General features: G+C 37.5%; 1 protein-coding gene across 3 annotated transcripts in view; it reads left to right on the top strand.

The window, feature by feature from the left end:
• Kifap3 (kinesin associated protein 3) overlaps nt 1-26,801 on the top strand; it is a 142,014-nt gene that overhangs the window by 48,525 nt on the left and 66,688 nt on the right. For all 3 annotated transcript variants that reach the window (XM_087906340.1, XM_048421014.3, XM_087906341.1), the window contains exons 9-10: nt 416-594; nt 5,243-5,405. In XM_087906340.1, the coding sequence (XP_087762466.1) occupies nt 416-594; nt 5,243-5,405 (342 nt within the window). The remainder of the gene's footprint in view (nt 1-415; nt 595-5,242; nt 5,406-26,801) is intronic.

Genomic DNA, 26,801 nt, shown 5'->3' with positions numbered 1-26,801 from the left:
AATGCAAACCATTAGATTTATTCTTATGGTCTCGGCTTCATAAGAATATAGTGTGCACAGAACATATGTGGCATGGAAGCAGAAATGAGGCTACTGGGCACAAGGTAGTTTGGGTATGCTGCAGAGTGAGGAGGATTAGCAAAAACAAAGGAAATTTGAAAATGTACAATGAAGTTTAATATATTGTGTGCTAACTAAAACCTTAATAAAGTAGATTAATTAAAGGAATATTCTGTGTTTTATAATATCAATATCTCATTTGATAAAGTTTGAATGTTTTGATTACATTAAAAAATTTTAAAATAATATAGAACGTTTTTAGAAATGTGTCCATGACCTTGGTAAGTAGAACTGATTATTTAAATTATTAATTTAATATGCCAGCCATTCAACTCTCATGTGTTTTCTTTCTCAGTTGCTCTCTATTTACTTCTGAATCTTGCTGAGGACACACGTACAGAACTGAAGATGAGGAACAAGAATATAGTTCACATGCTGGTGAAGGCTCTTGATCGGGACAATTTTGAGCTGCTCATTTTAGTTGTGTCATTCTTAAAGAAACTCAGTATTTTTATGGAGAATAAAAATGACATGGTAACGTACAAAGCTATTTCAAATGGTCTATATTAGCTGTTTTTAAGTTAACATATTCTGATAAAGTGTAAACATTTTTTATCCCTACTAAGGTAATTTATAGTAAGTGTAACAGCTTTATTAGGAAATATAGCCAATATCATCACTCTTCTAGATAATTGCATCTTTCTAGATAAAAGTATTGTCTACTATGACATAGAATAGACACACATGATATCTTAAAAATAATAGTTTAAACTTCAGGTTCATTTGGGTTTAACTATTTTACCTCTTGCATTTCTGATTTTAGTGTATGCAGTTTAGCCCAGATGCTTATATTTAAGTATGATCAACCTACCAGAAAGATCTCAACGTTAGTTTTCATTTACATTTAAATCCAGTAATATAGAATCAGAAGATAGAAAGCAGTGCATCTCATCATATATCAGCTTTATTGGGGAAGAAAATAATGAGGTTCAACAAAGTTAATTTCTCATCCAGAGTTATGAAAAGTGTTTAATCTTATCCAGATTTTTACTTTAGACACACATGTTCCAATTTTATGTGGGAGAAATGCCCTTATATGTGACAGCACCTTATGAAATTGGTATTTTAGAACTAAGCTAGACATTATGTGCTTCAGTACATGTGTCACTCTAGCTTCCTGGTTTTACCCTGAGATAGCAAAGGATCACAGACACTACGTACTGTCCTTGAGTGTGACTGTAGAGTCAGCTCTAAACATTTGTTTTTCTTTGCCTCCTGAGGGGGAGAATTTAATTTTTATTTTATTGTTGGTTAGTTGGTTGGTGGTTTGTTTGTTTGTTTGTTTGTTTGTTTTGGTATGGTTTGGTTTGGGTGGGTGGGTTGTTTTAGAGGTCTTTTGAGACAAGTTGTGTCTTTTAGCACAGGCTGTCTTCAAACATAAGTAGCAAGGTTGGTCTTGAACTGCTGATATTTTGCTGGGATTACAGGTGTACACTCCTAATCCCATTATTTTCTTGTTTTTAAGCAAGACTAAGAGCAATTTTATAACGATTTAATTGAGAATTTCATATCTTTATGTATGTGTTTTGATCAAATCTAATTCACATTCCCTTCCATTTCTCCCTACTCTCTACCACACTCCACTTTCCTTCCCAACTCCATGAACTCCTTTTTGTTTTTTTAAATCTACCAAGTCCCTTTAGTGCTACCTGTGTAAGCATGGTGTAGGATGGTGTCTTGGAGCATGGACAGCCTCTCAGGGCTACATCCCTTAAGAAAACTGATTGTCCCTCCCCCAGCAGCCATCAAGGGCTAATAGTTTCTCATCTGTGAAGGGATTAACATTAATCTCACCTACATCTATTTTAGGTAAATTTAGATATTCCCCATGTATTTTAAGGTAAATTTACGTATTTCTCATGTATTTTAAGTTACATTTTTATATCCTCATATGATTTAAGGTAAATTTATATTTACCATAAAAGTCATTTTAATTGGTGCATTAAATTATGTACTAGTTATCATAGAGTTGAGATATAATTATATTAACCGGGTATCTCATTCTTGTAATATGAGTGAATCAACTAGCTTGTGAGTTCAAGAGCAGCAGCAGAGAGGATGTAAATTGTATGGGTTTGTTTATTGATTTTACTAATGACTCAATTTTATTATGTATTTCAGAAACAAAGCTTTTATCAGTTATTTTTTTAATGTATTTTGTTTTCTGTAGCTTATCTTTTTTTATTCTCCCATGAAGAGCAAATTTTAGTTCTGGTGATGTCCAGCATATAAAAATACTTTTAATGGGTTGTGTTGAAGCAATCTTAACTCACAAGAATTTTCTTCAAGAAGTTTCATAGGGATTTTGTTGCAGCTGGATCTTTGTGAGTTCAAGGCCCAGTCTCGTTTTATAGAGCGAGTTCCAGGACATTCAGGCCTACACAGAGAAACCTTGTCTCAAAAAAACAAGAAAAAAAATGTGCTTTTTGGGTTAAGAACACCTGCTGTGGACAATGGTGGCATACACCTTTAATCCCAGCACTCAGGAGGCAGAGGCAGGTGGATCTCTGTGAGTTCAAGACCATCCTTTTTCTACAGAGTGAGTTCCAGTACAGTCAGAGCTGTACTGAGAAACTCTATCTCAAAAAAACTTAAAAACAAACAAACAAACATAAAGAGCGTGTGCTTCCCTTGCAGAGGAGCATCATTCCATTCCCAGCATTATACTGAGCTGCTCACAACACCTGATGCTCTGGTCCCAGGGGTCTGACAACCTCTTTAGGCATCTGCATGCATTTCATGCTCATATAGACCAGCAGACACTCACATACACATACAATAAAAATCTTTTAAAAATTTACTTTTGAATATTGTCAATTTCAGTCTTGTTTCAGATGTGATGTTAAAAGATGCTTTTCATCATTAAGTTGTCTTTGTGTTATTGCTTTGCACTACACTATAAGGCAGTTATCTGCGTATCTGTTGTTCTGTTAAAGATTTCCCACTGCATTCCAGTGCACATACATGTGTATCTGTATCATGTGTGCATGCTTGTGTGTGTGTGTGTGTGTGTGTGATATTCTTTCATTTATACCTTTTTCTTGATTATTGGAGCTTTGTAAGCTTTGACATCAGGCAGTGCAAAGCCTAGTGTTATTCTTTTTCTATTTGTTCTGCTTTCTGTATTATTTATATCTCCTGTTAATTTTAGTGTCAGCCCAAAAGTTTGGTGTGATATTTATAAATATTTCATTTTTTCTAAAGTAGATGAACTTTTATACAATTTCTCATTTTATTTATTTTTTTAAAAAGATTTATTTATTATATATAGTGTTCTGCCTACATGTATGCTTTTAAACCAGAAGAGGGCACCAGATCTCACTGTAGATGGTTGTGAGCCACCATGTAGCTGCTGGGAATTGAACTCAGGACCTCTGGAAGAACAGCTGGTGCTCTTAACCTCTGAGCCATCTCTCCAGCCCCCAATTTCTCATTTTAGATATGAGGTATTTTACAACCAGATTTTTATGGTTGCTAACATAAAAATCTTAACATAGGACTTCCATTACCAGATAAATATGGCAATTCTGTTTATAACTTCCCACCATAGTACAAGATCTCTTGATGCAGTGTTATAATTTTCTAGAGTAGACATCAGCAAACTTTTGCTTTAAATGGCAATTGATATTTTATCCTCTGTATATAATGTGGTCTCTGTTGCATCTGACACTGGAGGAGCTATAAACTGTAAACTAATAAACATAGATCTATCCCAGTGAAACCTTAGCGAGCTCTAAATTTAATTTAATGAATCATAAAATAGTCTCTATTTGATTTTATTTTTTCAGTTATTTAAAAATGTAATTGACTAAGGATATATTTTAGGAGCAGGAGTACTTGGGTGGTTTTTTTCTAAAACTGCAAATTAAAAAAGCAAAGAAAAATATTAATTCATGAGTTGTGTTAAAACAAATGGTCAAATTAGTCTTGCTAGAGTCTGTAAACTGAGCCTCAATCTAAAATTTTAGTTCATTCTTACAGTCTAGAGTCATTCCCAATTTTCATAAGATTTCAAAATATTCTTGAATTAAACATAACAAAAATTGATGTTTTATCTTCAGTGTCCCAGACTTGTATTTACATTTACTAGTTTTAGTTAATGGCATTGACAGTTACCTTCACTGTGTAGCTAAAGGGCCTGAGACCTCTTTTGTTAGGTGTATACCTCCTTACAAACACTTGTCTTTTGGCTATCATCTAGAACCTTGATTTCACAGGGGTTTCATGCCAAAAAACTACTCTGACCTATCACCCCTTGGACTTAAAATTGCAAGAAAAAGACTGCTATGTATAAAATAAGGTTGACTTCCTTAGCCAAATTAAGCAGCACCTCCATAATCTGTCTAAGGATTGTCCTTAAACTTCTGCTAATCTCTATATACTTTATCTTGTGGCCATAGCTAAGAACTAATTATTACCTAAGTAATGCATTTCTGCTTACTGGCTTCTTTTGGTCTGCACTGATAGTACTTTTCTTAATCAGAAAACAAATTCATAATTCATTAAGACTTTGTTCTTAATTTGAAGTTCTCTCTTCTTGATGCATTAACAACTTTTTCCACACTGCTTCCAGAGCCCTCTGCACATTCATTTGTTTATCACATTGTATATTTACTACTTGTTTATCACATTGTATATATACTATTTGTTTATCACATTGTATATATACTACTTGTTTATCACATTGTATATTTACTACTTTTTTATCACATTATATATTTACTACTTGTTTATCACATTGTATATATACTACTTTTATCACATTGTATATATACTACTTGTTTTATTTGTCCACTCTTTTCAGACATAGGAAATCTTGAAAGCCAAATAAAACCTTATTTGTTCTTGTAGAATTCTGGAATGTTAGTGTGTCATGCTCAATTTGCAGTTTTCAAGGATCAAATGCAATTTGTTATCCAGTTGATGGCAGATAAATGAGGGAAGGGAATGGGTGATATAGGAGTGCATGTTTCCTCTTAAAAGTTTGATTTACAGATTGAAATGAGAATATAAGCTAATACATAGTTATGAAATATTATTCATTCATATAAAAACAGGCGGTGTAAGCTTTTATATCTTATTTTACAATCTAATGTAAATGTGTTTTATTTTTTTACTATAGGTGGAGATGGATATTGTTGAAAAACTGGTGAAAATGATACCCTGTGAGCATGAAGATCTCCTGAATATCACCCTCCGGCTTTTATTAAACCTCTCATTTGACACAGGCCTGAGGAACAAGATGGTACAAGTCGGGCTTCTCCCAAAGCTCACCGCACTCCTAGGTATGCTTTACATTGATGATGATGGTTCTTGACATTTCCAGCATTAATGGAAAGTTGAACTTTGTGTAGAAAAGACTTCTGAGAAAAATCATCCCTTGTAAGTTCTTCAACTACATATTGAATAGTTAAAAAATAAGCAGATTAATAAAATATAGCCTATCCCAGGATTTCCTAGTTGTAGAATGAACTGGAATAGGACACTTAAACCATTGGACTTTACTACTCCTTTGTGAAATACCCCTCATAGACTCATGTGCCTGAACACTTGGTACCCTGGTGCTGGTTGGGAAGTCCTTGTAGATCCTTTAAGATATGAGGCTTGCTGGAGGAAGTGGTCACTAGGGGCAGGTCTTGAAGATGTATAGTTCAATACCACTTTCCACTCACTCTCTGCTTCCTGACTGTCAATGCATGACCAACTCTTCTGATCTCACTGCTCTGCCATTTTAAAGAAATATCTGTTTAGGTTTGTTGCACATTTTTTATTGTATTATTTTACTATCTACCACTGAAATTTTAGTTTCTTCTATCTTCTGGATTTTGATGCCCTATCAATTGGAAAGTTTATAATTTTTTTCCATTCTGTAGATTGTCTCGTTACTCTGCTGTTGCCTTTGTTGTGCAGAGGCCTTTGAGTTCAGTGTGTCCCTACCCATTTGGGCTTCCTTAGCTAAGCTTTGGGGATCTTTTCCAAAAGTAATGTCTCAAAACATTTCTCATGTAGTTTCGTCCAATATTGTCATAGGTAGACGTCTTATATTTAAGTCTTTAATACATTTTAACTTGATTTATAAAAATTATACATAAGTATAATGATTAATAATGTCTAGTTTCTTCTGTACGTATGTGGTGTTCCTCTAGGCCATCTTTTGGGGAGTTAGTCCTTTTCTGATACCTGTGCTCAGCACCTTTTGTTGGAAATCAATTTCATGTAGGTTTGGGTTTACTCCTAAGTTCTCTCTTCTGTTCCACTTTTCTGTCTTATTTTTGTTCCAATACCTAGACTATCAAATTATCATATCTTCTAATAGATTTTGAAAGCAAGTAATTCTCTTAGCTTTTATTTTCCTCAAAATTGCTTTGATTGGTCAGCATTTTGTGGTTTCATATGAACTTTAGTATTGTTTTTATTAGTTCTATGGAGAATGTCGTTGGTATTTGATAACTATTTTACAGAATCTGTAAATTGCTTTGGACAACATGGATTTTTAGTAGTATTTGTTTTTCCATTTCATGAACACATAATGCATTTCATGAGTGTGTGTGAATGTGTGTGTATGTGTGTGTGTGTGTGTGTATGTGTGTGTATATATACATCCTTCAATGTTCAGTGTCGTTCATCAGTATTTTATAAATATTATGGAGCTCTTTTATTTTTGTTAAACTTCATTACCAGGCATTTTTTTTACCTTTTTAAAATAAGATTGCATCCATCATGTCTACTTTTGTAACTCACTGTTTGTTATATAGGAGTCCCACTAACTTGTATATGTTCATTTTGTGTATTGAAATTTTGTTGAGTTTTTAAAATTAACTTAAATAGGGTAGAATTTTGGAAGTTTTATACAAATAAGGTTATATAATTTGCAAATTATCACAATTTAGAAGGAAATCTAGCTGTTGTCTGTTTAGTATATTATCTATGGGTTTGTTGTGTGTCGCTTTTATTATATTTAGGTACCATGCCCTGACACATAATTTTCTCAGAGTTTTCTTTCATTAAGGGATATTTTATTCTGTTAAATGCTTTGCTTTGCTTTTTTGTCTAATTAGATAGAGTTTTCATTCTATTTATGTGTTATATCATGTTTATTGATTTGGGTGTACTAAACCATCCTTGCATTTCTGACATGAATATCACTTAATGGTAGTGAACATTTTTATATGCTAGTGAATTAATGTTTTGGTAGGAAGTATTTTTTCATCTGTATTCATTAGATTATTACCCAAGCATATGTTGTTGTTTGTTTAAATTTCTTTTTATTTATTCTTTGTGTCTTTCACATCATGTATCTCAATCCCATTCATTTCCCTGTCCCCTCATATCTGCATTCTGCCTTTGCAGTCTCCCAAAAACAAAATTTAAGGAAGGAAAATAGGAAAGAAGAAAAATGGGAAAAATCAATCTCGTCCTAGAATCTGCAGTGTGACACAGTGAGTCACGCAGTAAACCCTTTTGTCCATACATCTTTATTTGCAAGTGTTCTTTGCAAAGATCATTGGTCTGATTCGAGGCCTCTCTGGTTTCTGCTACACTGTCGATGCTGGGCCCTCACTGGGACTCCTGTTGGATATCCTGTTGTTGCCCTATGTCATGGAGATTTTGCAGTTTTGGGTCTGCTGGACTGGCCCTTTCACGTGTTCCTGCAGATCATTGGTGAGGTAGATGTTGAACTCACACCTGGTTCTGAACCTGGGTAGTTGCAGGGTTGGCCAGCCCTCCAGCTCTCCCTTGTTGCTCTGTGTTTTGCTTGGAGAATTTAATTGATTTAAATTTAATGTCATTATTCATGTCAGAATTTTCTATAACCATTATATAACTTTTTTGGATTGTTTTATTTTGTTTTTGTTTCCTTTGTAATTCCTGTCTTATTTTCAAATACAACAGTATGCTTGTATTCTAACTCTTTCTGCATTTTGAATTTTTGATATTTTATCTTACCTCTTTTTAATATTTCCTCTCTCTTAAATCCAAACTGTGAATTTGACTTGTAACCTTTGACCTTTCTGTATTTAGCTATTTGAATTTGTTTCTGGGTTTAGAGGTTTTCTGTTATTGTCTTTGAATAAACTTTCTACTGCTGTGACTTCTCAAGTCTGATTCAGTCTGGTAACCTAACAGTTGCTCTTGTGCGATGTCTTCCGTTCATCTTAGCCCTTTGTTTGCCCCTGTGACTGTATTTTCCCGTAGCTATCTCTGGACTTTGATCTGTCTCACTGTTGATGCCTTCTGTCACATTTTTCATATCATTTAGCATGCTTTCCAGCTCAAGGATTTGTTTGGATTTTGTTACTTTATTCCCTCTTCCAATTTGCCTGATAAGTTCTTATTAATTTCTTTCTGTGCAGTTACTTGAATTCGAGTTGTCAGAGAATAGCATTTTTAAGTTTTCTGAATTCATAAACATCAATTGCTCAATTTCTGGCACCCTATTATGTGCATGTGGAGAGAAAATAGGTCTCTGAAATTTACTCTTGTTTGTTGAAATAGCCTGAATGCCTCTTCTTTTAACGTTTAGATAAAATCCATTCTCTGTCATCTGTTCACTCCTTTCAGGACTTCTAAATCAGGATGCCTATTTTCTCTGAGCTGTGGTCACTGTTGCTGTGTCACCACTAGGTGGTACCCTAAGTACAAGTTTACAGTGTGTCAGTACCTGGTGTGCCTTCATTATTTCTGCTGTAGAAAACAAACTCAAAGCCAAGTGCAAACTTAATGTATTGTTTAAGATGGAGTGCGTGAGTGCCCTAAAAGAATAATTTACCACTTCAAACCTTTATTGGGGCCAAGGCAGACACAAATGTTCATCTTTACTCATTTCCTGCATTCAGGCTCAGCGGGATTTTTCTTGGTAGTTAACATGGAAGGACCAGTCCTAAATGCAGAAAGAGTGGTATCTCCTTGCTGCTCCTTCACCTCCCAAGTAGACCTTGATTCTTTCTGTCATGATGCCGGGTTTAGAGATGGTATGAAGCTGGAAGTCTTCTCATCACCTACACCATAACACTGGATCACACCTGGACCCAGAGCCTCTTAGGAGCATTGCGTGATCAAGACCTAACCTGAGACTTCTGTAACCAGCTGCAGTTCTGTCTCATTGGAGTCTTGGGTCTCAATATGCCAACAGGCAGGCCTGGAGGCTCTGTCTGTAGTCATTAGCCTGTAGTCATTAGTCTGTAGTCATTAGCCTCCAGACTCTGTCTGGAGTCAAGGACTGTTGGGTCCACTGATACTGTATTTCACTCACTTAGAACTGACCTGCTCTTCATTTATCCTCTGCCCTCCACAAAGTAGAGCCTTTCTCTGTTCTGTAAAACCAAGGGCAATGGAAGCAGACCGCTGACTGACAAGCAAGCGTAGTCCAGAGGGTCTGTTTAAGGCCTCTGGCCGGGGGCAACTGCCGTGGACCTCTGTTCAGTGATGTTTCACATGGTGCTCACATGGGGAGGGTCTCACTTTAAGGACTAGAGTGAATTCCCTTTCCTTTGAAAGTGGAAGATGTTTCCTTGGATACAGCATTGCTTGTGTATGGAGAAACTGAGACACAGGCAACTTTCCTTTTTTTCTTTCTTCAGTGTATCTGCGTGATTATTACTCTAAAACTGAGTGCTGTGATCTCTCACCTGGTGCCTTTCTCTCAGGAAGGTCAGTTCTCACATGAGTGTGTGTGTGACTGGTGTAGGTGGGAAGACTGCCGCTGGACTCTTTACCCACGATGTGCTCTACATTCTTGCTATGGCCCATCTCAGACAGCACTCTCACATAATGATGTATTCGCCTCCCAAGAGTTCCACCCCGAAACATCTGCACCCTGAAAGTCAGGCTTCAGTGTCTGGTGTGTGAGGGATACAGCCTTTCAGTTTGTAGCAAGTCTCTTAAAGTCAGTTACAACTATATTTTCTGAAACATTTTCTTTCACGTACTATTAAAGCAATAATGTAATTGAAAGTGTGAACTGAAGGACTGTGATCAAGAGCTGTTAGTGGAGTTTTAGGGCAAGAGCCCTGGCTCTCAAGACTTACCTGGCTGACCTGTGGGTGATTGGAGAGAGCAGTAGGAGGATGCAGTCAGTGCAGTGCACTGGGAAGAGTGAGATGAAGGAATTCAGTGACCCACGTCAGGGGAGGGGAAAACATACACATTAATCAGCGGTCTTGGGCAAGCTGTGGTCTTGTTGATCATTGTCTCTTTTCTGGTCCTGTGAGGTGACTCAGAAAGTCCTCATGGGAGTACAATGGTTTCCACAGGATGATTTATTTTGCTCTCCTGGGTTAAGGTGGGATTTCACACTATCATAAATAATTGTTCTCGTTTACATGGTAGTCTGGTGGCTGCCAGTTATTCTGGGGTGCTTTGGGATTCTTAAGCTATCCTAAAGGTGCTCACTGACTGATCCTCTTGTTCCTATAATCCCAGGAAACATTGTCTTTAGGACAGTGACCAAACACCAGGCTTTTTACCCAGCTTCTAGTTACCTTGTGGGCTGAGTTAGAAGTTAGTATGTTTTAGCAAAGCAGTTTCTCGGTGCTGGCTGTGCTGTGTGTGCGTAGCTGTCATTGTCTTTACTCAGGTGTACAGCTCTGAAGATGACTTCTGGCACAGGCTGTAAATATTATTAGTACACTCAAGAGTTTGCACTTTCTGAATGACTTCAAGGTGTTGTATATTTTCATTTAATACAGTTTTCTTACCCCTCTGCTTGGCCATCATGTCTCACTTCTTTCATACCAGGAGCGTGTGGATAGCAGCAATTTCCCTTTCATATAATGATGTGTTAATTCTAATCTCCCGAGACTTTGGAAACTGACCACGGAACTTATTTAAATTGTATATTTTTAAATGAATTCTAAATTAATTCCTCAGGGGTTTCCATCCTGGTAATAATGCTCTGATGCTTTCTGCATGGACTTGTAAAATTTTGAAATGAACAAACCTGCTTCCCTTATTGTCCCTCTCTGCTTTGTCCACAAAGATTGCGTTTCACATATACTTGATTTTCTGACATTACGTTTGTTAGCATATTGGTTTATGTGTAGAAAATTGAATCTTCAGTTCCTAATTCAATAAACTAACCTTCCCAAGGGAATCTTTAGTGATATATTTAACATGTTTGATCTTTTGCCATGAAGCTTATGTAAAAAGTGTAGTAAGAGTTAGCTGGGCAGTGGTGGTGCACATCTTTAATCCCAGCACTCAGGAGACAGAGGCAGGTGGATCTCTGTGAGTTAGATGCCAGCCTGGTCTACAGTGCAAGTTCAGTACAGCTGGGGTTACATAGAGAAACCCTGTCTCAAAAAGAAAAAAGAAAAAAAACAGTGTTACAAAAGCTGTGGTTTGAAAAGTACTTTAGACTCAGAGTAAGCAATCCAGTGCCCAAATGAATATATGATATGTATACAAGCATTTGTATATATCTGCATGTATATGTATGAAATGTATTTCATTTAGTGTATGTAATTTAACATTTACAAAGCAATATTTACTCCTCTATATGCAGTATATACTTCACTTATTTTTACATAATAATTATTTTGTACTCATCAATTTTATGTTCACTGATTCATGTAATGTTCAGCGCCAAAACAAGTTTAACCAGGGGAAGTATTTAGACCTTTTCTTCTCTAGACATCAGAAATTGTCACTGTTTCTGATCTTTCCCTAAGTTTCTTTTATTTTCAAATAATTTTAACGTGTTGAGTTTTTTATAAACTAAGTTATTTTAGGTTATGTTTTGGTGTGTCCTAAGAGTGATTTCCATGAAATAGAAATTGAAAGAAAACTGTAAAAACCTTGTTTTGACTCTTTCATAGGGCCATGCTTGTAGTGGAAGTTTCCAGAAGTGATTTTTATCCTGTTTCAGTAGAAATATTATCAATTTTAAGTGCATTTTCTTTTTATTATTTGAGGGCTCCATAATTTAAGCTTCTTCATCTTGTTAATAATAGATTTAACTACCGTACAATGAATATGGGTCTAAGAACCATCCTCATACCACGCTGTTTCCTGGGTGTGTGACTCATGCACTGCAACCCCAGCTGTTGTGAGATTGGCCTTAAAGGCTGCACACATTTTAGTGTGGGTGAGAAAAGAACTGAAATAACACAAACACTTAAAACGTTGTATAGTTTGAATAATTATTAAAGGCAAAGGAGAAATTATGTTAGACCTCAGCTCTTTTAGTGTGTGTGTCTCTGAGAGAATCAAAAATTAAATAGAATCAAAAGGTATTTTAACATTACTTTATCATATAAATTATTTTGTTTAGAAATTTTAAAGTTAACTTTTTCTTTTTCCTTTTTCTTTTTATTTCTTTTTTTGCTTTTCCTTTTTAATATCAAAGACACACAAAGGAATTGATAAAGAATGTTAAAAAATATTATTAGATTTTTTTTCTATCTTTGCTGAAATTGGTTTGTTTGAGTAGTTTCTTCCTGTTTCTAATTGTGAATAAAAGAAGGTGTTAATTCTTAAATGGTTACAAAATTTTGTTTGGTTCTATAGAAAACCTTGTGTATAAATTAGATCCCTTTGTCTTCCTTTTCTTGGCTGCTTTTAGATTTACTGATGTTTCACAAGGACCCTTTGTTTATTCCTGCTCAGCCATGCCAGTCGGCAGCCTTCGTGTTCTGTGCTCCCTACACACTCTGAGCAGAGCTTCTGGGTTTGCTTACTTGACCACCTCGGAGGGTGGATTTCATGCTGCTCTGTCAGTGAGTGGGAGTGTATAAAAACTGCGTGACTTAGAAAGCTTGACTTTACTTGCATGATGTTTGTTGGCTTTGAGTAGTGTTAACTTTCTAAAAGTGTTTAAAGATTTTTTTGTTTTTGGCTCACGTAAGAATCTGTCAAAACTCCTTAAGACGTTTTCATTGATGTGTCTCGAGAGTGCTTCCTTCTGTCAGAGTATTCAGGCTTTGGAGATGACATGGAAATTCCTTGTCACAGTCCATCCATTCATCAGTGCTCTAGGGAACACTGCTTACGGTTTTACTGATGTGCCAGGCAAGTGTTTGCTGAGATTCTTTGTGACTTTTGTAAGTTAAGGACTGATATGTCAGAGACTAGCATTAGCACAGAAACAAGCCCAGATACCCGACTAAATTTGACCATTCGAAAAGGCTAGCTGATCATGACATTGGTTCTTGTGAAAAAGCACGGCCACCTCCTGATACAGCATCAGAAGTATGCATTTCATAATAATAGCAATAACCACACTTTGGCAGAGTGCACTGTTCTGTAAAGCTATAGCTTTATTGGTGCTTTGGCGTACATTTGAAATTGAGCAGTGTTCCAACATCAGCTTTTAAAATGTTAACTTCATTTCCAAACAGAGTTAAATTCAAGTTTAAAAAACTTACACAAATATACAAGTCTCATCTTAAACATGTGAATCTTTGCATTTGTGAAAATAAACAAATCTGCCACCTGTTAATTTTGTTTTCTCACTCCCCTTGTCATGCTCATGATCCTGTAGAATCATGCACGAGTTTCAGATTAGCAGTTCAAATCTTACTAAAAAGACATTTTTGATTTTTGCCAGAATATATTTTCTAGGTTTTTGTGTATGTGGGTTTTCTTAGATTTTGATGGGTTTGTTATTACGTTTATTTATTTATTCATTCTTTTATGTCCCCATCCATGTTCTTGCTAATAATTTTATATTTGTATGTAGGTAAGGCCACAAACCCTCTCATTTGACCCAGACATTTTACATTTAGACATTGTTAGGTCACCTGCCTTATTCTTTATTCATGTTTTCCCAGTTTATTTGGTGTGTATGGAATTGAAAGAGACAGGAGGTCCTAAGCACAGTGGCTCAGCATATGCAGTAAATTCTGGAGACTAACACACTCCTAGGTGAGAACTCTACTCCTCCACCTCGTCATCAATGACACCCTCCTGAGCACGCGTCTGCAGTGGAAGGGACAGGGCAGGGCAGGGGACACACTGGCTGGCTCATCCATAAGATTGGGAAAGACAAATGCCGGAAGCTGGTTGTACCCCTCCCCACTTCTCTCCTCCTACAACCTCCCTCACACACCCACGCTCTTAGAGTATTAGACAGCATTTCTGCAGTTGCCTCCTCCTGGAATTGTTGTCATTTGTTTTCCAGGATACGGTTGGTACCTTTAAGGCTTTTCCTGTGACCTAGGTTCCCAGTCACGTTCAGTCTCCTGCTTCCACCTCTTCTCCCTGTCTGTATACATTCTACACATTAGAATGTGTCTCAGGTCTTACCTTGGACTTTATCTTCTAGCTGTTTTATTCCTCTGGTAGCTTCTCCATTCCATCTAAATACTCTGCCTGTAAGGATGACCCTGAATATTTGTAAAATAATACATGGTACCAGCCTCCTCTCTGATGCCTTGACTCCTATTGTCATAATTTATAAGTTTTGTTAGCACTAAAGGCTTACTGAGTTCAGAATTAAGTTCATAATCTCTGCCCAACCTGTAAATAAAGCTCAGTATTTCCAGTCTTTTTTCATTTCAGCAAATGTTACTTCATCTTTCTAGTTAAATATGACTAAACTGGGGCATTGTCCTTGAGTCCTTTATTTTCTCCCTCTCTGCATCCAAACTGTCTGCTCTCTTTTCAGGCTAGAACCACTACGACCCTGGTCCCAGACACAACACTCTCTCCTGGTTTAACATAGTAGTAACATTCTCACTGATCCTTGTGTTTCCCCTCTTGTCCTACAGTCTGTTAACACAGCATGCAGTGTGATCCTGTTGACCAAGTTAAAATCTTCTCTACTCAGAAACCACCACTGGAGACTGGAGAGAGGCAGGGCTCATAAGACCATCTGTTGCTCTTGCAAGGGACTGAAGTTCAGTTCTCTGCACCCTCATAGTAGCTTACAACTGTTTGTAATTCCAGTTCCAAGAAACTCAACACATTTTTCTGACCTCCACAAGTGCCAGACACACATGGTGCACATGCATAAAATCAGGAAAAACACTCACACACATAAAACAAGAAATAAAAATCTAAAAAAGAAATTAAACAGAAACCTCCAATAACTTTACACATCTCAAAGCATCAGAGCCCATTAAATGTCCTCCAAGATGTTTGTGTTGTATATTGTCTCCTCACTTCTTTTGTTGCATCCCCTGGTGTTTTCTTTCTCCCTTCTGCTGATGCCTCATTGACTTCCTCGGTTGTTGCTTGAACACAACAAGAAGCATTCCTCCTATACTGGTTCTTGGTCCTTTTACCTGAAATGTCAGTGCCTACTATTTTTGCATGGCCTATTGTCTCTGTCATGCTTCAGTGTCTAGTTAATTTTAATGACATTTTTAAACTTTGAATCCTGATGTCACTTTGCTTTATTTTTCTCTGTCTTTCTTATTTGTTTTATATAATTATCTTGTGCTTTATTGCTGCGCTACTAACCACAATTACCCCCACCATTACCCATCATGGCTCCAATACTGTAAGTTTCATGAAAATAAAGTTGTATTACTTTTCCTCACCTCTGTGTCCCAAGGGCCTAGAACATGGCCAGGCAGATTGTAGGCTGTCAGTATTTGGTGTGTAGTTAGGTGAGTAAATGGATGAAAGAAGCGCACATCAAGAGGTAAGCACTCACTTTCCCTTTGCCTTTTATTGACTGAGTGATATTGGGTGAATCAGTTGATCTTCACTCAGCCTTTTGTCTTATTTAGAAAATGGGAAGCAAAGTAGGACCTATCCCAAAAGCTTGTTCAGAGTATCTGGTGTGAGAATTGCTTTCTATTAATTATGTAACTAGAAAGCCCCACACATGTTCATTGTGATAAAGATGAAGAAAGAGAATGGGGTACTGATAGCACGGTGAGATATGGTAGAACCAAAACCATTTTCATCATCTGCCTTCTTTATTTAGCATTAGGATAGTACCTTGATTTCACTCACATAACTTTCATTAATGAATTGTTATTCATTAGGACAGGAGTTATATTCCAAGTATGGTCCACTGAACAATTTAATCTATTTATTAGTCTTTTAATCTATTACCAGTCTTTAATGAGTAAGCCCAGAAATTGAAACTACATATCCAACTGTTTGACTAAATAATATTGTGGCCTGGATGTAGTAACAATATTTTACATTTATTTTGTATATCTTTTTTAAAAAATTCTTTTTATTATACTTTACTCAAATATTGGTTTTTAACACATTGGAAAGAAAATAAAAGCATGGCTCAACCCCCACAGGTAACTCTCTCCCTTTCATCTTCTCTTTCTCTCTCTCTCTCTCTCTCTCTCTCTCTCTCTCTCATTGGTTTTTTGAGATAGGGTATTTGAGGGGGTTTTTGTTGTTGTTGTTGTTGTTGTTGCTTTTTTTGGTCTTTCAAGAAAGGGTTTCTCTAGCTTTTTTAAAGTAAAAAATCATTTTTATTTCCAAATTATATAGTCTTTTATTTGAAAAACCCCATATTAATCACCAAAACTATAACTCACAAATGAATTAATCAAAGTTTCAATATACTGTACACATAAGTACATAAAATTTTGTCCAGTGTCTAAGTAATGTAGCTTTGGAGCCTGTCCTAGAACTTGCCCTGTAGACCAGGCTGGCCTTGAATTCACAGAGATCCGCCTGAGACAGGGTTTCTTTGTGTAGTGTTGGTTGTCCTGGAACTAGCTCTGTAGACCAGGCCTACCTCAAACTTACAGAGCTCCACCTGCCTCTGCCTCTCCAGTGCTAGTATTAAAGGCATGCACCACCTGCCTGGGTAGCAAAAAATGTTCTTTAAAAGTGGGGCAGGGGTTAAGAACACATACTGTTCTTGCAAAGAACCCAAGTTCCATTCCTAGTCCCATGTCAGGTGGCTCACATATGCTCATAACACCAGCTCCAGGGGATCAGATGCCTCTGGCTCTAGGGCACCTGCACTTTTTTGTGTATAAACCCACAGAGACACGTAGTTAAAAATAAATATAAAAATAATTATTTAGAAGTTACAGTGTTTAACTAATGCCCGGGATAGCCATTAACTCATTTATAAGCAAAAATTAGAATGTTTCTCTTAAAAGTGAAGAATTCGATTCATATTTTATGTAATTTGAGACTAGCATTTATTAAGCATTTTCACATATTTATGAACCTGTAGGTAAGTTAACTTAAAAAAAATTAACTCAAACATTTTCTCCTTTAATCATCAGGGCCGCACTGTCTCTGGTCCAGGTGTAGCACTCAATGCTATTTTCATGAAGCTTTTAATCTATTTTACATACATATGTATGTTTTCTCTCTGCCTTCCTTCCTTCTTTCCTCCCTTACTTCCCTCCATCCTTTCTTAAGATCGGGTCTTGCTTTCTGCCTAGACTTGGCCTCCTACCACATACCTCTAATTGTTGCTTTATAGGCTACACCATTGCACCCAGAAAAATGACTGTTTTTGCCCCTCTCTTTTTCTTCAAAATTTAAGTCTTGAAACAAATTTCTATATGCACAAACCTTGGTTTTTCAAAGTTTAAAGTGTAACTAGGTAGTCACTTATTTGGTTGGTTTGTGCATGAATTAACTTTATTGGGTCCTAGGTTCCAAAGCTTCTGTTGAGCCTATTGCACAGTTTCAGTGAGAGTGGTGTCAGATCATAGTCTTCATGGGCAGACATTATCAGGGGTCTTAACTGACACAGTGGTTCTTGCTCTATGAGCAGACTCAAACCTGGGCTTGAGGGTGGCAGCACTGCCTATTTTATTTTTCCCGGATTGTGTTTAATGCTCTGGGATTCAGAGCATTTTCTTGGACTGTAGAAAAATTTCATCAGCATGTAGGGAGTTAATCCAGGTCAAGAGTTAAGTGAGAGATGTTTGACTATTCTGGTTTACACAATCCTGGTTCCCCTTATTGTTGGAGATCACCCGAAGGTACTGTTATGGTGTGTAAACACTGACCACATAGACACCAAAAGTTATTTCTTAAGTCCATTCTCTCATATATATGCCTGAAAGAAAGCTGGCAAGGTTATGTTCCAACCATCTTTGACGTTCTCTCACCAGGTTAAATGTGTGTGTGTGTGCGCACACACACACACACACACACACACACACACACACACACACGCTTAATTTTTAATTTACCAACAACTTCATAAATGAATGAATGAAACTTGTCTATTTTGTGAAAGAGCAGCAGTACCTTGGGAGTGGCCTTTTTAGGCTTATTAAAAACTGGAAATGGTCAGATTAATGTTTTTCCAACCTAGTTATTTGAGACTAGTTTGCTTTTATGATATTTTTCTTTAAGAAAATTAAAGGCAATTTAAAAAGAAAAAAAGAGTAACTTGGTTTTGCCTTATTATTATTACCAAACTGTTAGGGAATTTCACACATCTGTTTCAGAACCTAGCTCCTCATAGACTACTGCATTGTTCAATTTTAATAGGCCTCATTTATCCTGTAAATAAACCTATATTTTCTTACCTGATCAAGTGAACAACCAATAGGGGTCAGATGTGGCAAACACTTTAACAAAAAGCACATGTCTCCTTCAGGCTGGGGTAGAACCATATCACGATGCTTGAAGTTATTAATGGCAGTAAAATTTATGCTTCCTCCTGTTTTCCCAATTAAATCGAGGAGCCTTTTTTCCTAGATTCTTCTATCACCAGCTGGTTCTAATATTGTGTGTGTGAATATTGCCTGGGGTGTCTCCATCCTACATGGTGAAATTTGGCCAAACCACATTAGTGTGGACTCTGAGCTGGAAATCAGCCCTTGTTAAGGGCTTTATTTTGGTCTATGTCATTTGTATCTGAAGTCGGCCATATTGTAAGGTTTATTACAAACAAGTTGCTACAGTATTCTCGGGGCACAATAAAAATTTATAAACAAGGCAATAAACTTATTGAAGACCTGTTGAAAATAACTGGTTGAACATATTTAAAATAATGAAAATTTATCGGTTTTGAATATTAGAGTACTTGAAACAGTCATTAATGTATAATTAAATTAGTGTTTAGTTTAATGATAGATTTTCAGTTTTGCTTCTCATTGTGATAAGTAACTGAATACAGCAGTTTCACCACAAAACTCTTGCTGGGCTTTCGTACTGATCATTGGAACGTAGAGATGTTTTTGCTTTTTCCACTTAACTCGTTTTAAAATTATTGTGTTGTATCTGTTCCAGTTCTCATATATCTGCTGTCAATAAGTCTGTTGTAAAATAAAGGAGCAACTAGTAGTGTTGCAGTCTTAAAAATTAGTTTGTCCAAATTCCAATTTAAACCAAATCTACTTAATCTTAATCTTTATATATTTACTGTGATAAATTAAGAGTAAATTATATGGAAATATAGATTTTCTGGAACTGAAGATGTGACTCATTGGTAGAGTGCTTATCCAGCATGCTTGAGGTCCTAGATTCCATCTCCAATACCAGAAAATAATTTTTAATGATAATCTTAAATGTATTTTAGTATATTTTGATATAGAAGATAAGTGTATTCAATAATTGCTGCAGATAATTTCTGAGAGGTTGTTAGCCTATGGCATTTACTTTATACTATATTGTTAATAGGCATTAAGAGCTCTAATGCTGTATTAATCTTAGACATTTTCAGCATGCTATATTCATAGGGCATTTTCAGGGTAAAATATCACCTAATGCTGTGCTATTCTAAATAAATGTGTGCTTCTGTTCCTGTTTTTCTTTGCTTGGAGTGTTCTGCTTTGAACAAAGATGACATGGGGTATAGAAGGGAATGAGAGTCTGGCTAAAAACATGGCTCATAATGTGTATTCTCACTCTGTTCCGCAGTGTAGACCTGGGTCTGTCACAAGAGCAGACATTTGGGTTTGTATTCTAATGTTCAAAGCTCACATTTCTGCCTGAGTGATCTGTGAGTGGAAAATCTCCAGTGTCTTAAAAGATTAGTGACTGAGTAGTGTTTCTACTGATCACTTCAGCGATAAACAAATGAAGACATGTTAAAACTCAAAACTGATCAGCATGTGTTTTTCTCTTTAGTTGGCAGAAAATCAATTGTGAGCGTGGCCCAGAAAACTTATTTTCTTCTGACTTCAGCTGCTCCAGCTGAACTACAGCTGTAAATTTCTTTAAAAAGAAGGTTGGGGGGCAATACTTCTTATAAACTCTTGAATATACTTTGTAAGTGCAGCAATTCCCACAAAACCAGTTACTGGAGTTAATGACCTGTTTGTTAAGGTATTAACACTGTTCAGCTAGGAGTGAACAGTTTGGGGGAGAATGGCTGCTCAAATACTAAGATAATTCAGTAATGCATTCAAATAATGACCCAGCTAGTTAACAGTAAGTTTCTGAGGAAATCCTATCAAAGTGCTTATACCCTCTACATTTAATAGCCAGTGAGCTTGTCATGATTCATGTTTATAGCTGTAAATACCATAGGAATCATAATACCTGGGCTATTTTTTTTCAAACCTACCCTTATTACTTGAACAGATTTGGCTAATTCACATCCAGTTATTAAGACATACTTCTCAAAATATCCCATCTGTCCTCTGCTGTGCTCAAAATTCGCAGAGCCCTGAGCATCACACCAACATATCATTAGCTAGAAGCCTGTTTTTGCTTGTGATGTCATTAGGGTAAATTGCTATAAATAACTCTTAAAGGAGTGTCTGTTTGGAAGACCTGTCATGTGTATAGAAGGGCTGTACGAGGTTAGGTGGAGTTTACAGCTCAAGAATCCTGATGAGAAAATTATACCACCCGGCCCATGTTTCTTGTAGAAAATAACTGGAAAACCAAGAGGTGGTATACAGAGTATGAGAGCTCCCCTGGGGTCTAGTTTAAAAGATGCTGTAATTGCTCAGTCCCTTGGGCTAGGTGCTAACCTAACAGATATCTGCCTTCGGAGGAAACAGGATTTAAAATGGGTTTCCTTTGCACATATATACCGTAAAACCCATGTAAACATTTTTTGTGGCAGGTAAGCATCATTAAACATCAAAACATAAAATACAATTATTAAAATCTATGAATTATAGATTGCTGTGGTCTCAAATTGCTGGCATCAGAAATGCTTGCTTTTATATTATTTGAAAGAATGTCACAAATTTTACACCATACTTCTCTCCAAATATAATTCATGCTCTTAAATAAATAATAGTTATAAATACTATGTTTTGTATAGCCATTGGATTACTGGCCTCCATTTTAAGATTTTAAATACTACTTCCTCCTCCATTACTGTTTTCTAACTGTACCTTTAAGATGATGTTCTTTATTCATACCACTCATTTTTCAAGGTCTTCAACTCTTCTCACTTTCCAATAGGAGACCTGAAATTTACCTTAAAATAATCCAAACTAGCTGGGTGTGGTAGCGTGTGCCTTTAATCCCAGCACTGGGAGGGACAGGCAGGTGGATCTCTGTGACGAGAATTATCTGTATTCTGTCAATCATATTTTAATAAAACGCTGATTGGCCAGGCAGGCAGTATAGGCAGGAAAGCCAGACAGGAAGTAGGGGTGGAGCAAAGAGACTGGGAGTATTCTGGAAGCAGAAGCTCTCTCTCAGCCACTCCTGCACAGATCACTGAAGAGGCAGCATGTAACTTGCCCAGCTGAGAAAGGTACGGAGCCATTATGGCTAACATAGATGAGAATAATGGGTTAATATAAGTTATAAGAGTTAGCAAGAAGCCTGACCTAATGGGCCAATCAGTTTTATAACTTATAGAGATCTCTGTGTGGTTGATTTTCCTTTGGGGCTTGCCAGCTGTTGAGCACTGGGCGGGACAGATACCCCGACAAGCCGGCCCCCGTCATGTTACATATGGCGCCAACGTGGATAACTGAATCCACATAAAGCGTGAGAAAGCTTGGGAAAGAATACAGTAAAGCATGTTTTCTTGGTAGCAGCAATTTCTCAGGTCTGCTCTGTTTGCTAGAGCAAGCAAACACTCTCATCTAAGGGAGGCTTCCTGACTCAGCCTTAACTACAAAACCTTGCAGCTCATTAAGAGGTCCTGCCACTAAACACTTAAATGCTGTTGGTGAAAAGCTGAACACATGCTTTTCGGTTTTCAGTCGTAGCAGGAAAAAAGCTGTGCTGTTTTAAAATGCCGGCTTTCTGGGCTGTCCTGCCAGAGCAAACTCTGACTCTTTCAGGCAGGCAGTCCGACTGAGTGTGGTCTGTGAGCAGAATGCTGCAGCTTGCTTGCTGGCAAGGACTTTGAAACGCCATAGAGTTGTGGCAGTGAACACAGCTCTGGCTGGTACCTCAGCCTTGAGGCTGAAATGCTAAGGAATGAGCTGGATCTAGCTGTCAAAGCCACGGCTCTCCATATTGCTTAGTAAATTAATGGCTCATGTGGTCAGAAAAAGAAAAATATACAGTAAAGAGAGATTCAAAGAGGAAGAAAACCTCTAAATGGTTTACAGTGTGTATATGCAGGCTAAAAGTTAAAGTTCTTAAAGTTAAAAGGAAAGAAAGAGAGTAGTTGGGTGTGGTGGTACACACCTTTAATCCCAATGCCTGGGAGGCAGAGGCATATTGACCTCTGTGACTTCAAGGGGTAGAGGTAGATTGACCTCTGTGACCTCAAGGTGTGGTAGTACACGCCTTTAATCCCAATGCCTGGGAGGCAGAGACAGATCTCTGTGAGTTCAAGGTGTGGTAGCATACACCTTTAATCCCAGCACTGGGGAGGCAGAGACAGGAGGATCTCTGTGAGTTCAAAGACAGCCTGGTCTACAGTATTATTCCAGGACAAAGATATACAAAGATCCTGTCTCAAAAAGTAAAAGTAAAAATAAAAGAAATAGAGGTTAAAATAAAGCCACATAAAGATGGAAAATGCACAGAGAATCTTCATACTGTATGCTATTATGCTCTCTTTAAATTGTTTGATTGCTGAGGAAGGAACAACAACTGCTAAAAGACTTTTGTTTATAAATGCTGCTGAACTAACCCAAGATAGGAATTTTGAAAATACCTTGGCTTCAAAACTGAAGTCAAAAGGAATGTTACTTTGGAGAAGAGGTTTTGCTTTTGTTTCCACAGAAAACGAGAGACTCTGGATTTATTCAGAGTTAAGAATAATCACCTTTGACCAAGGGAGGCCACCTGAAAAATCTCCGATAGGAACAGATGGCCCAGATGACAGAGGTCTACATCCAGAACTGATCCAAGACTGCTGCCTGAGATGATCGAGACTCACAGGATACTCCAGTCATGACTTGATTATAACTCTAAATTTTCTTTAGGTCCCCTTAAGACTATCAGCGCCCCCAACCAGCAGGAAGTAGCCTGAAATACTACGCCCACATTCCCAACAAATGGATTATGGGTAGTTTCCTTTGTTTAAAAAAAAAAGAGGGAAATGGTGCGGGAGAATTATCTGTATTCTGTCAATCATATTTTAATAAAACGCTGATTGGCCAGGCAGGCAGTATAGGCAGGAAAGCCAGACAGGAAGTAGGGGTGGAGCAAAGAGACTGGGAGTATTCTGGAAGCAGAAGCTCTCTCTCAGCCACTCCTGCACAGATCACTGAAGAGGCAGCATGTAACTTGCCCAGCTGAGAAAGGTACGGAGCCATTATGGCTAACATAGATGAGAATAATGGGTTAATATAAGTTATAAGAGTTAGCAAGAAGCCTGACCTAATGGGCCAATCAGTTTTATAACTTATAGAGATCTCTGTGTGGTTGATTTTCCTTTGGGGCTTGCCAGCTGTTGAGCACTGGGCGGGACAGATACCCCGACAAGCCGGCCCCCGTCATGTTACATATGGCGCCAACGTGGATAACTGAATCCACATAAAGCGTGAGAAAGCTTGGGAAAGAATACAGTAAAGCATGTTTTCTTGGTAGCAGCAATTTCTCAGGTCTGCTCTGTTTGCTAGAGCAAGCAAACACTCTCATCTAAGGGAGGCTTCCTGACTCAGCCTTAACTACAAAACCTTGCAGCTCATTAAGAGGTCCTGCCACTAAACACTTAAATGCTGTTGGTGAAAAGCTGAACACATGCTTTTCGGTTTTCAGTCGTAGCAGGAAAAAAGCTGTGCTGTTTTAAAATGCCGGCTTTCTGGGCTGTCCTGCCAGAGCAAACTCTGACTCTTTCAGGCAGGCAGTCCGACTGAGTGTGGTCTGTGAGCAGAATGCTGCAGCTTGCTTGCTGGCAAGGACTTTGAAACGCCATAGAGTTGTGGCAGTGAACACAGCTCTGGCTGGTACCTCAGCCTTGAGGCTGAAATGCTAAGGAATGAGCTGGATCTAGCTGTCAAAGCCACGGCTCTCCATATTGCTTAGTAAATTAATGGCTCATGTGGTCAGAAAAAGAAAAATATACAGTAAAGAGAGATTCAAAGAGGAAGAAAACCTCTAAATGGTTTACAGTGTGTATATGCAGGCTAAAAGTTAAAGTTCTTAAAGTTAAAAGGAAAGAAAGAGAGTAGTTGGGTGTGGTGGTACACACCTTTAATCCCAATGCCTGGGAGGCAGAGGCATATTGACCTCTGTGACTTCAAGGGGTAGAGGTAGATTGACCTCTGTGACCTCAAGGTGTGGTAGTACACGCCTTTAATCCCAATGCCTGGGAGGCAGAGACAGATCTCTGTGAGTTCAAGGTGTGGTAGCATACACCTTTAATCCCAGCACTGGGGAGGCAGAGACAGGAGGATCTCTGTGAGTTCAAAGACAGCCTGGTCTACAGTATTATTCCAGGACAAAGATATACAAAGATCCTGTCTCAAAAAGTAAAAGTAAAAATAAAAGAAATAGAGGTTAAAATAAAGCCACATAAAGATGGAAAATGCACAGAGAATCTTCATACTGTATGCTATTATGCTCTCTTTAAATTGTTTGATTGCTGAGGAAGGAACAACAACTGCTAAAAGACTTTTGTTTATAAATGCTGCTGAACTAACCCAAGATAGGAATTTTGAAAATACCTTGGCTTCAAAACTGAAGTCAAAAGGAATGTTACTTTGGAGAAGAGGTTTTGCTTTTGTTTCCACAGAAAACGAGAGACTCTGGATTTATTCAGAGTTAAGAATAATCACCTTTGACCAAGGGAGGCCACCTGAAAAATCTCCGATAGGAACAGATGGCCCAGATGACAGAGGTCTACATCCAGAACTGATCCAAGACTGCTGCCTGAGATGATCGAGACTCACAGGATACTCCAGTCATGACTTGATTATAACTCTAAATTTTCTTTAGGTCCCCTTAAGACTATCAGCGCCCCCAACCAGCAGGAAGTAGCCTGAAATACTACGCCCACATTCCCAACAAATGGATTATGGGTAGTTTCCTTTGTTTAAAAAAAAAAGAGGGAAATGGTGCGGGAGAATTATCTGTATTCTGTCAATCATATTTTAATAAAACGCTGATTGGCCAGGCAGGCAGTATAGGCAGGAAAGCCAGACAGGAAGTAGGGGTGGAGCAAAGAGACTGGGAGTATTCTGGAAGCAGAAGCTCTCTCTCAGCCACTCCTGCACAGATCACTGAAGAGGCAGCATGTAACTTGCCCAGCTGAGAAAGGTACGGAGCCATTATGGCTAACATAGATGAGAATAATGGGTTAATATAAGTTATAAGAGTTAGCAAGAAGCCTGACCTAATGGGCCAATCAGTTTTATAACTTATAGAGATCTCTGTGTGGTTGATTTTCCTTTGGGGCTTGCCAGCTGTTGAGCACTGGGCGGGACAGATACCCCGACAAGCCGGCCCCCGTCATGTTACATGACATGACATGACATGACATGACAGCCTGGATATCTTTGGCTACAAAGAAAACCCTGTCTGAAAACAACAACACAAATTGCACTCTCTCCTGCAGTCAGATTTCAACTTCTTATAATGTTATAAAGAAAAAATTAAATACTTCAGGTACAAAATACTTTTTTCCCACATGCATTCTGTTCAGTTGAATTATTAATTCATAGTCTTATTCAAGGTAAAAAATATTTACTTTTCTTTTCATATTTAAAGCATGTAATATATATTAATCTGGTTTTGGAGTTATTTTTCTTGCTGATATAAATTGTTTGGGCATAACTAGAATCTGGACTGGGGCTTGCACACGTGCTAAGGAGGCATTCTACCAAGGGACTACACTTTCGGTCCTACTTTTTTGTATATATGTTTGTTTAAATTGAACAAGGTCTTACTAAATTTTCAGGCTGGCCTTGCACTCACTATGAAGGCCAGGAATTGAATTTGTGATCTTCCTGCCATAGCTTCCTGGAAGAGTTGGAAATAATATGACCCTTGTCACAGTTGCCAAAAATCAACCAATTTTACAAGATACGTTTTCTCAATCTAAAAGAATTCTACTTGAGAAATAACTTTATTTGATCATCTAATAGAGTTTAAAGTTCTTGACACCTGATAATACATTATGTGGTAAAAATTTTCCTCCCTATGATATAAAAATGTTTAAAACTATTATAACTGAGAAGAGATTTTGAGGGCAGACAGGCCTGTTTTAAATCTCTGCCCAATGTTTCCAAGGCTATATGATCAGTATCTACTCTTCCTAAGCTTGAGGTTCCTCATGTGACAGATGATAAGGTCTACTGAAGACTATTCTGAAGTTTCAATGCTGTGCCATCTGTTTAAAGTATGTCTCTTTTGCATGCTAAAACCTTAATGCGTGATTACTGTTAGTCACTATTGTTATTATTACCTTGTTATACATGCTAATCTTGGAATCAGACTTAGTCACTTATATATGCTGGGCAAGCCCT

Source organism: Myodes glareolus, chromosome 5 (genome assembly GCF_982192425.1).
Source record: "Myodes glareolus chromosome 5, mMyoGla1.1, whole genome shotgun sequence".
In the NCBI taxonomy this organism is placed as follows: domain Eukaryota; kingdom Metazoa; phylum Chordata; class Mammalia; order Rodentia; family Cricetidae; genus Myodes; species Myodes glareolus.
Note: the sequence above shows the minus strand (reverse complement) of the source record. Positions and strands in the feature narration are given on the sequence as shown.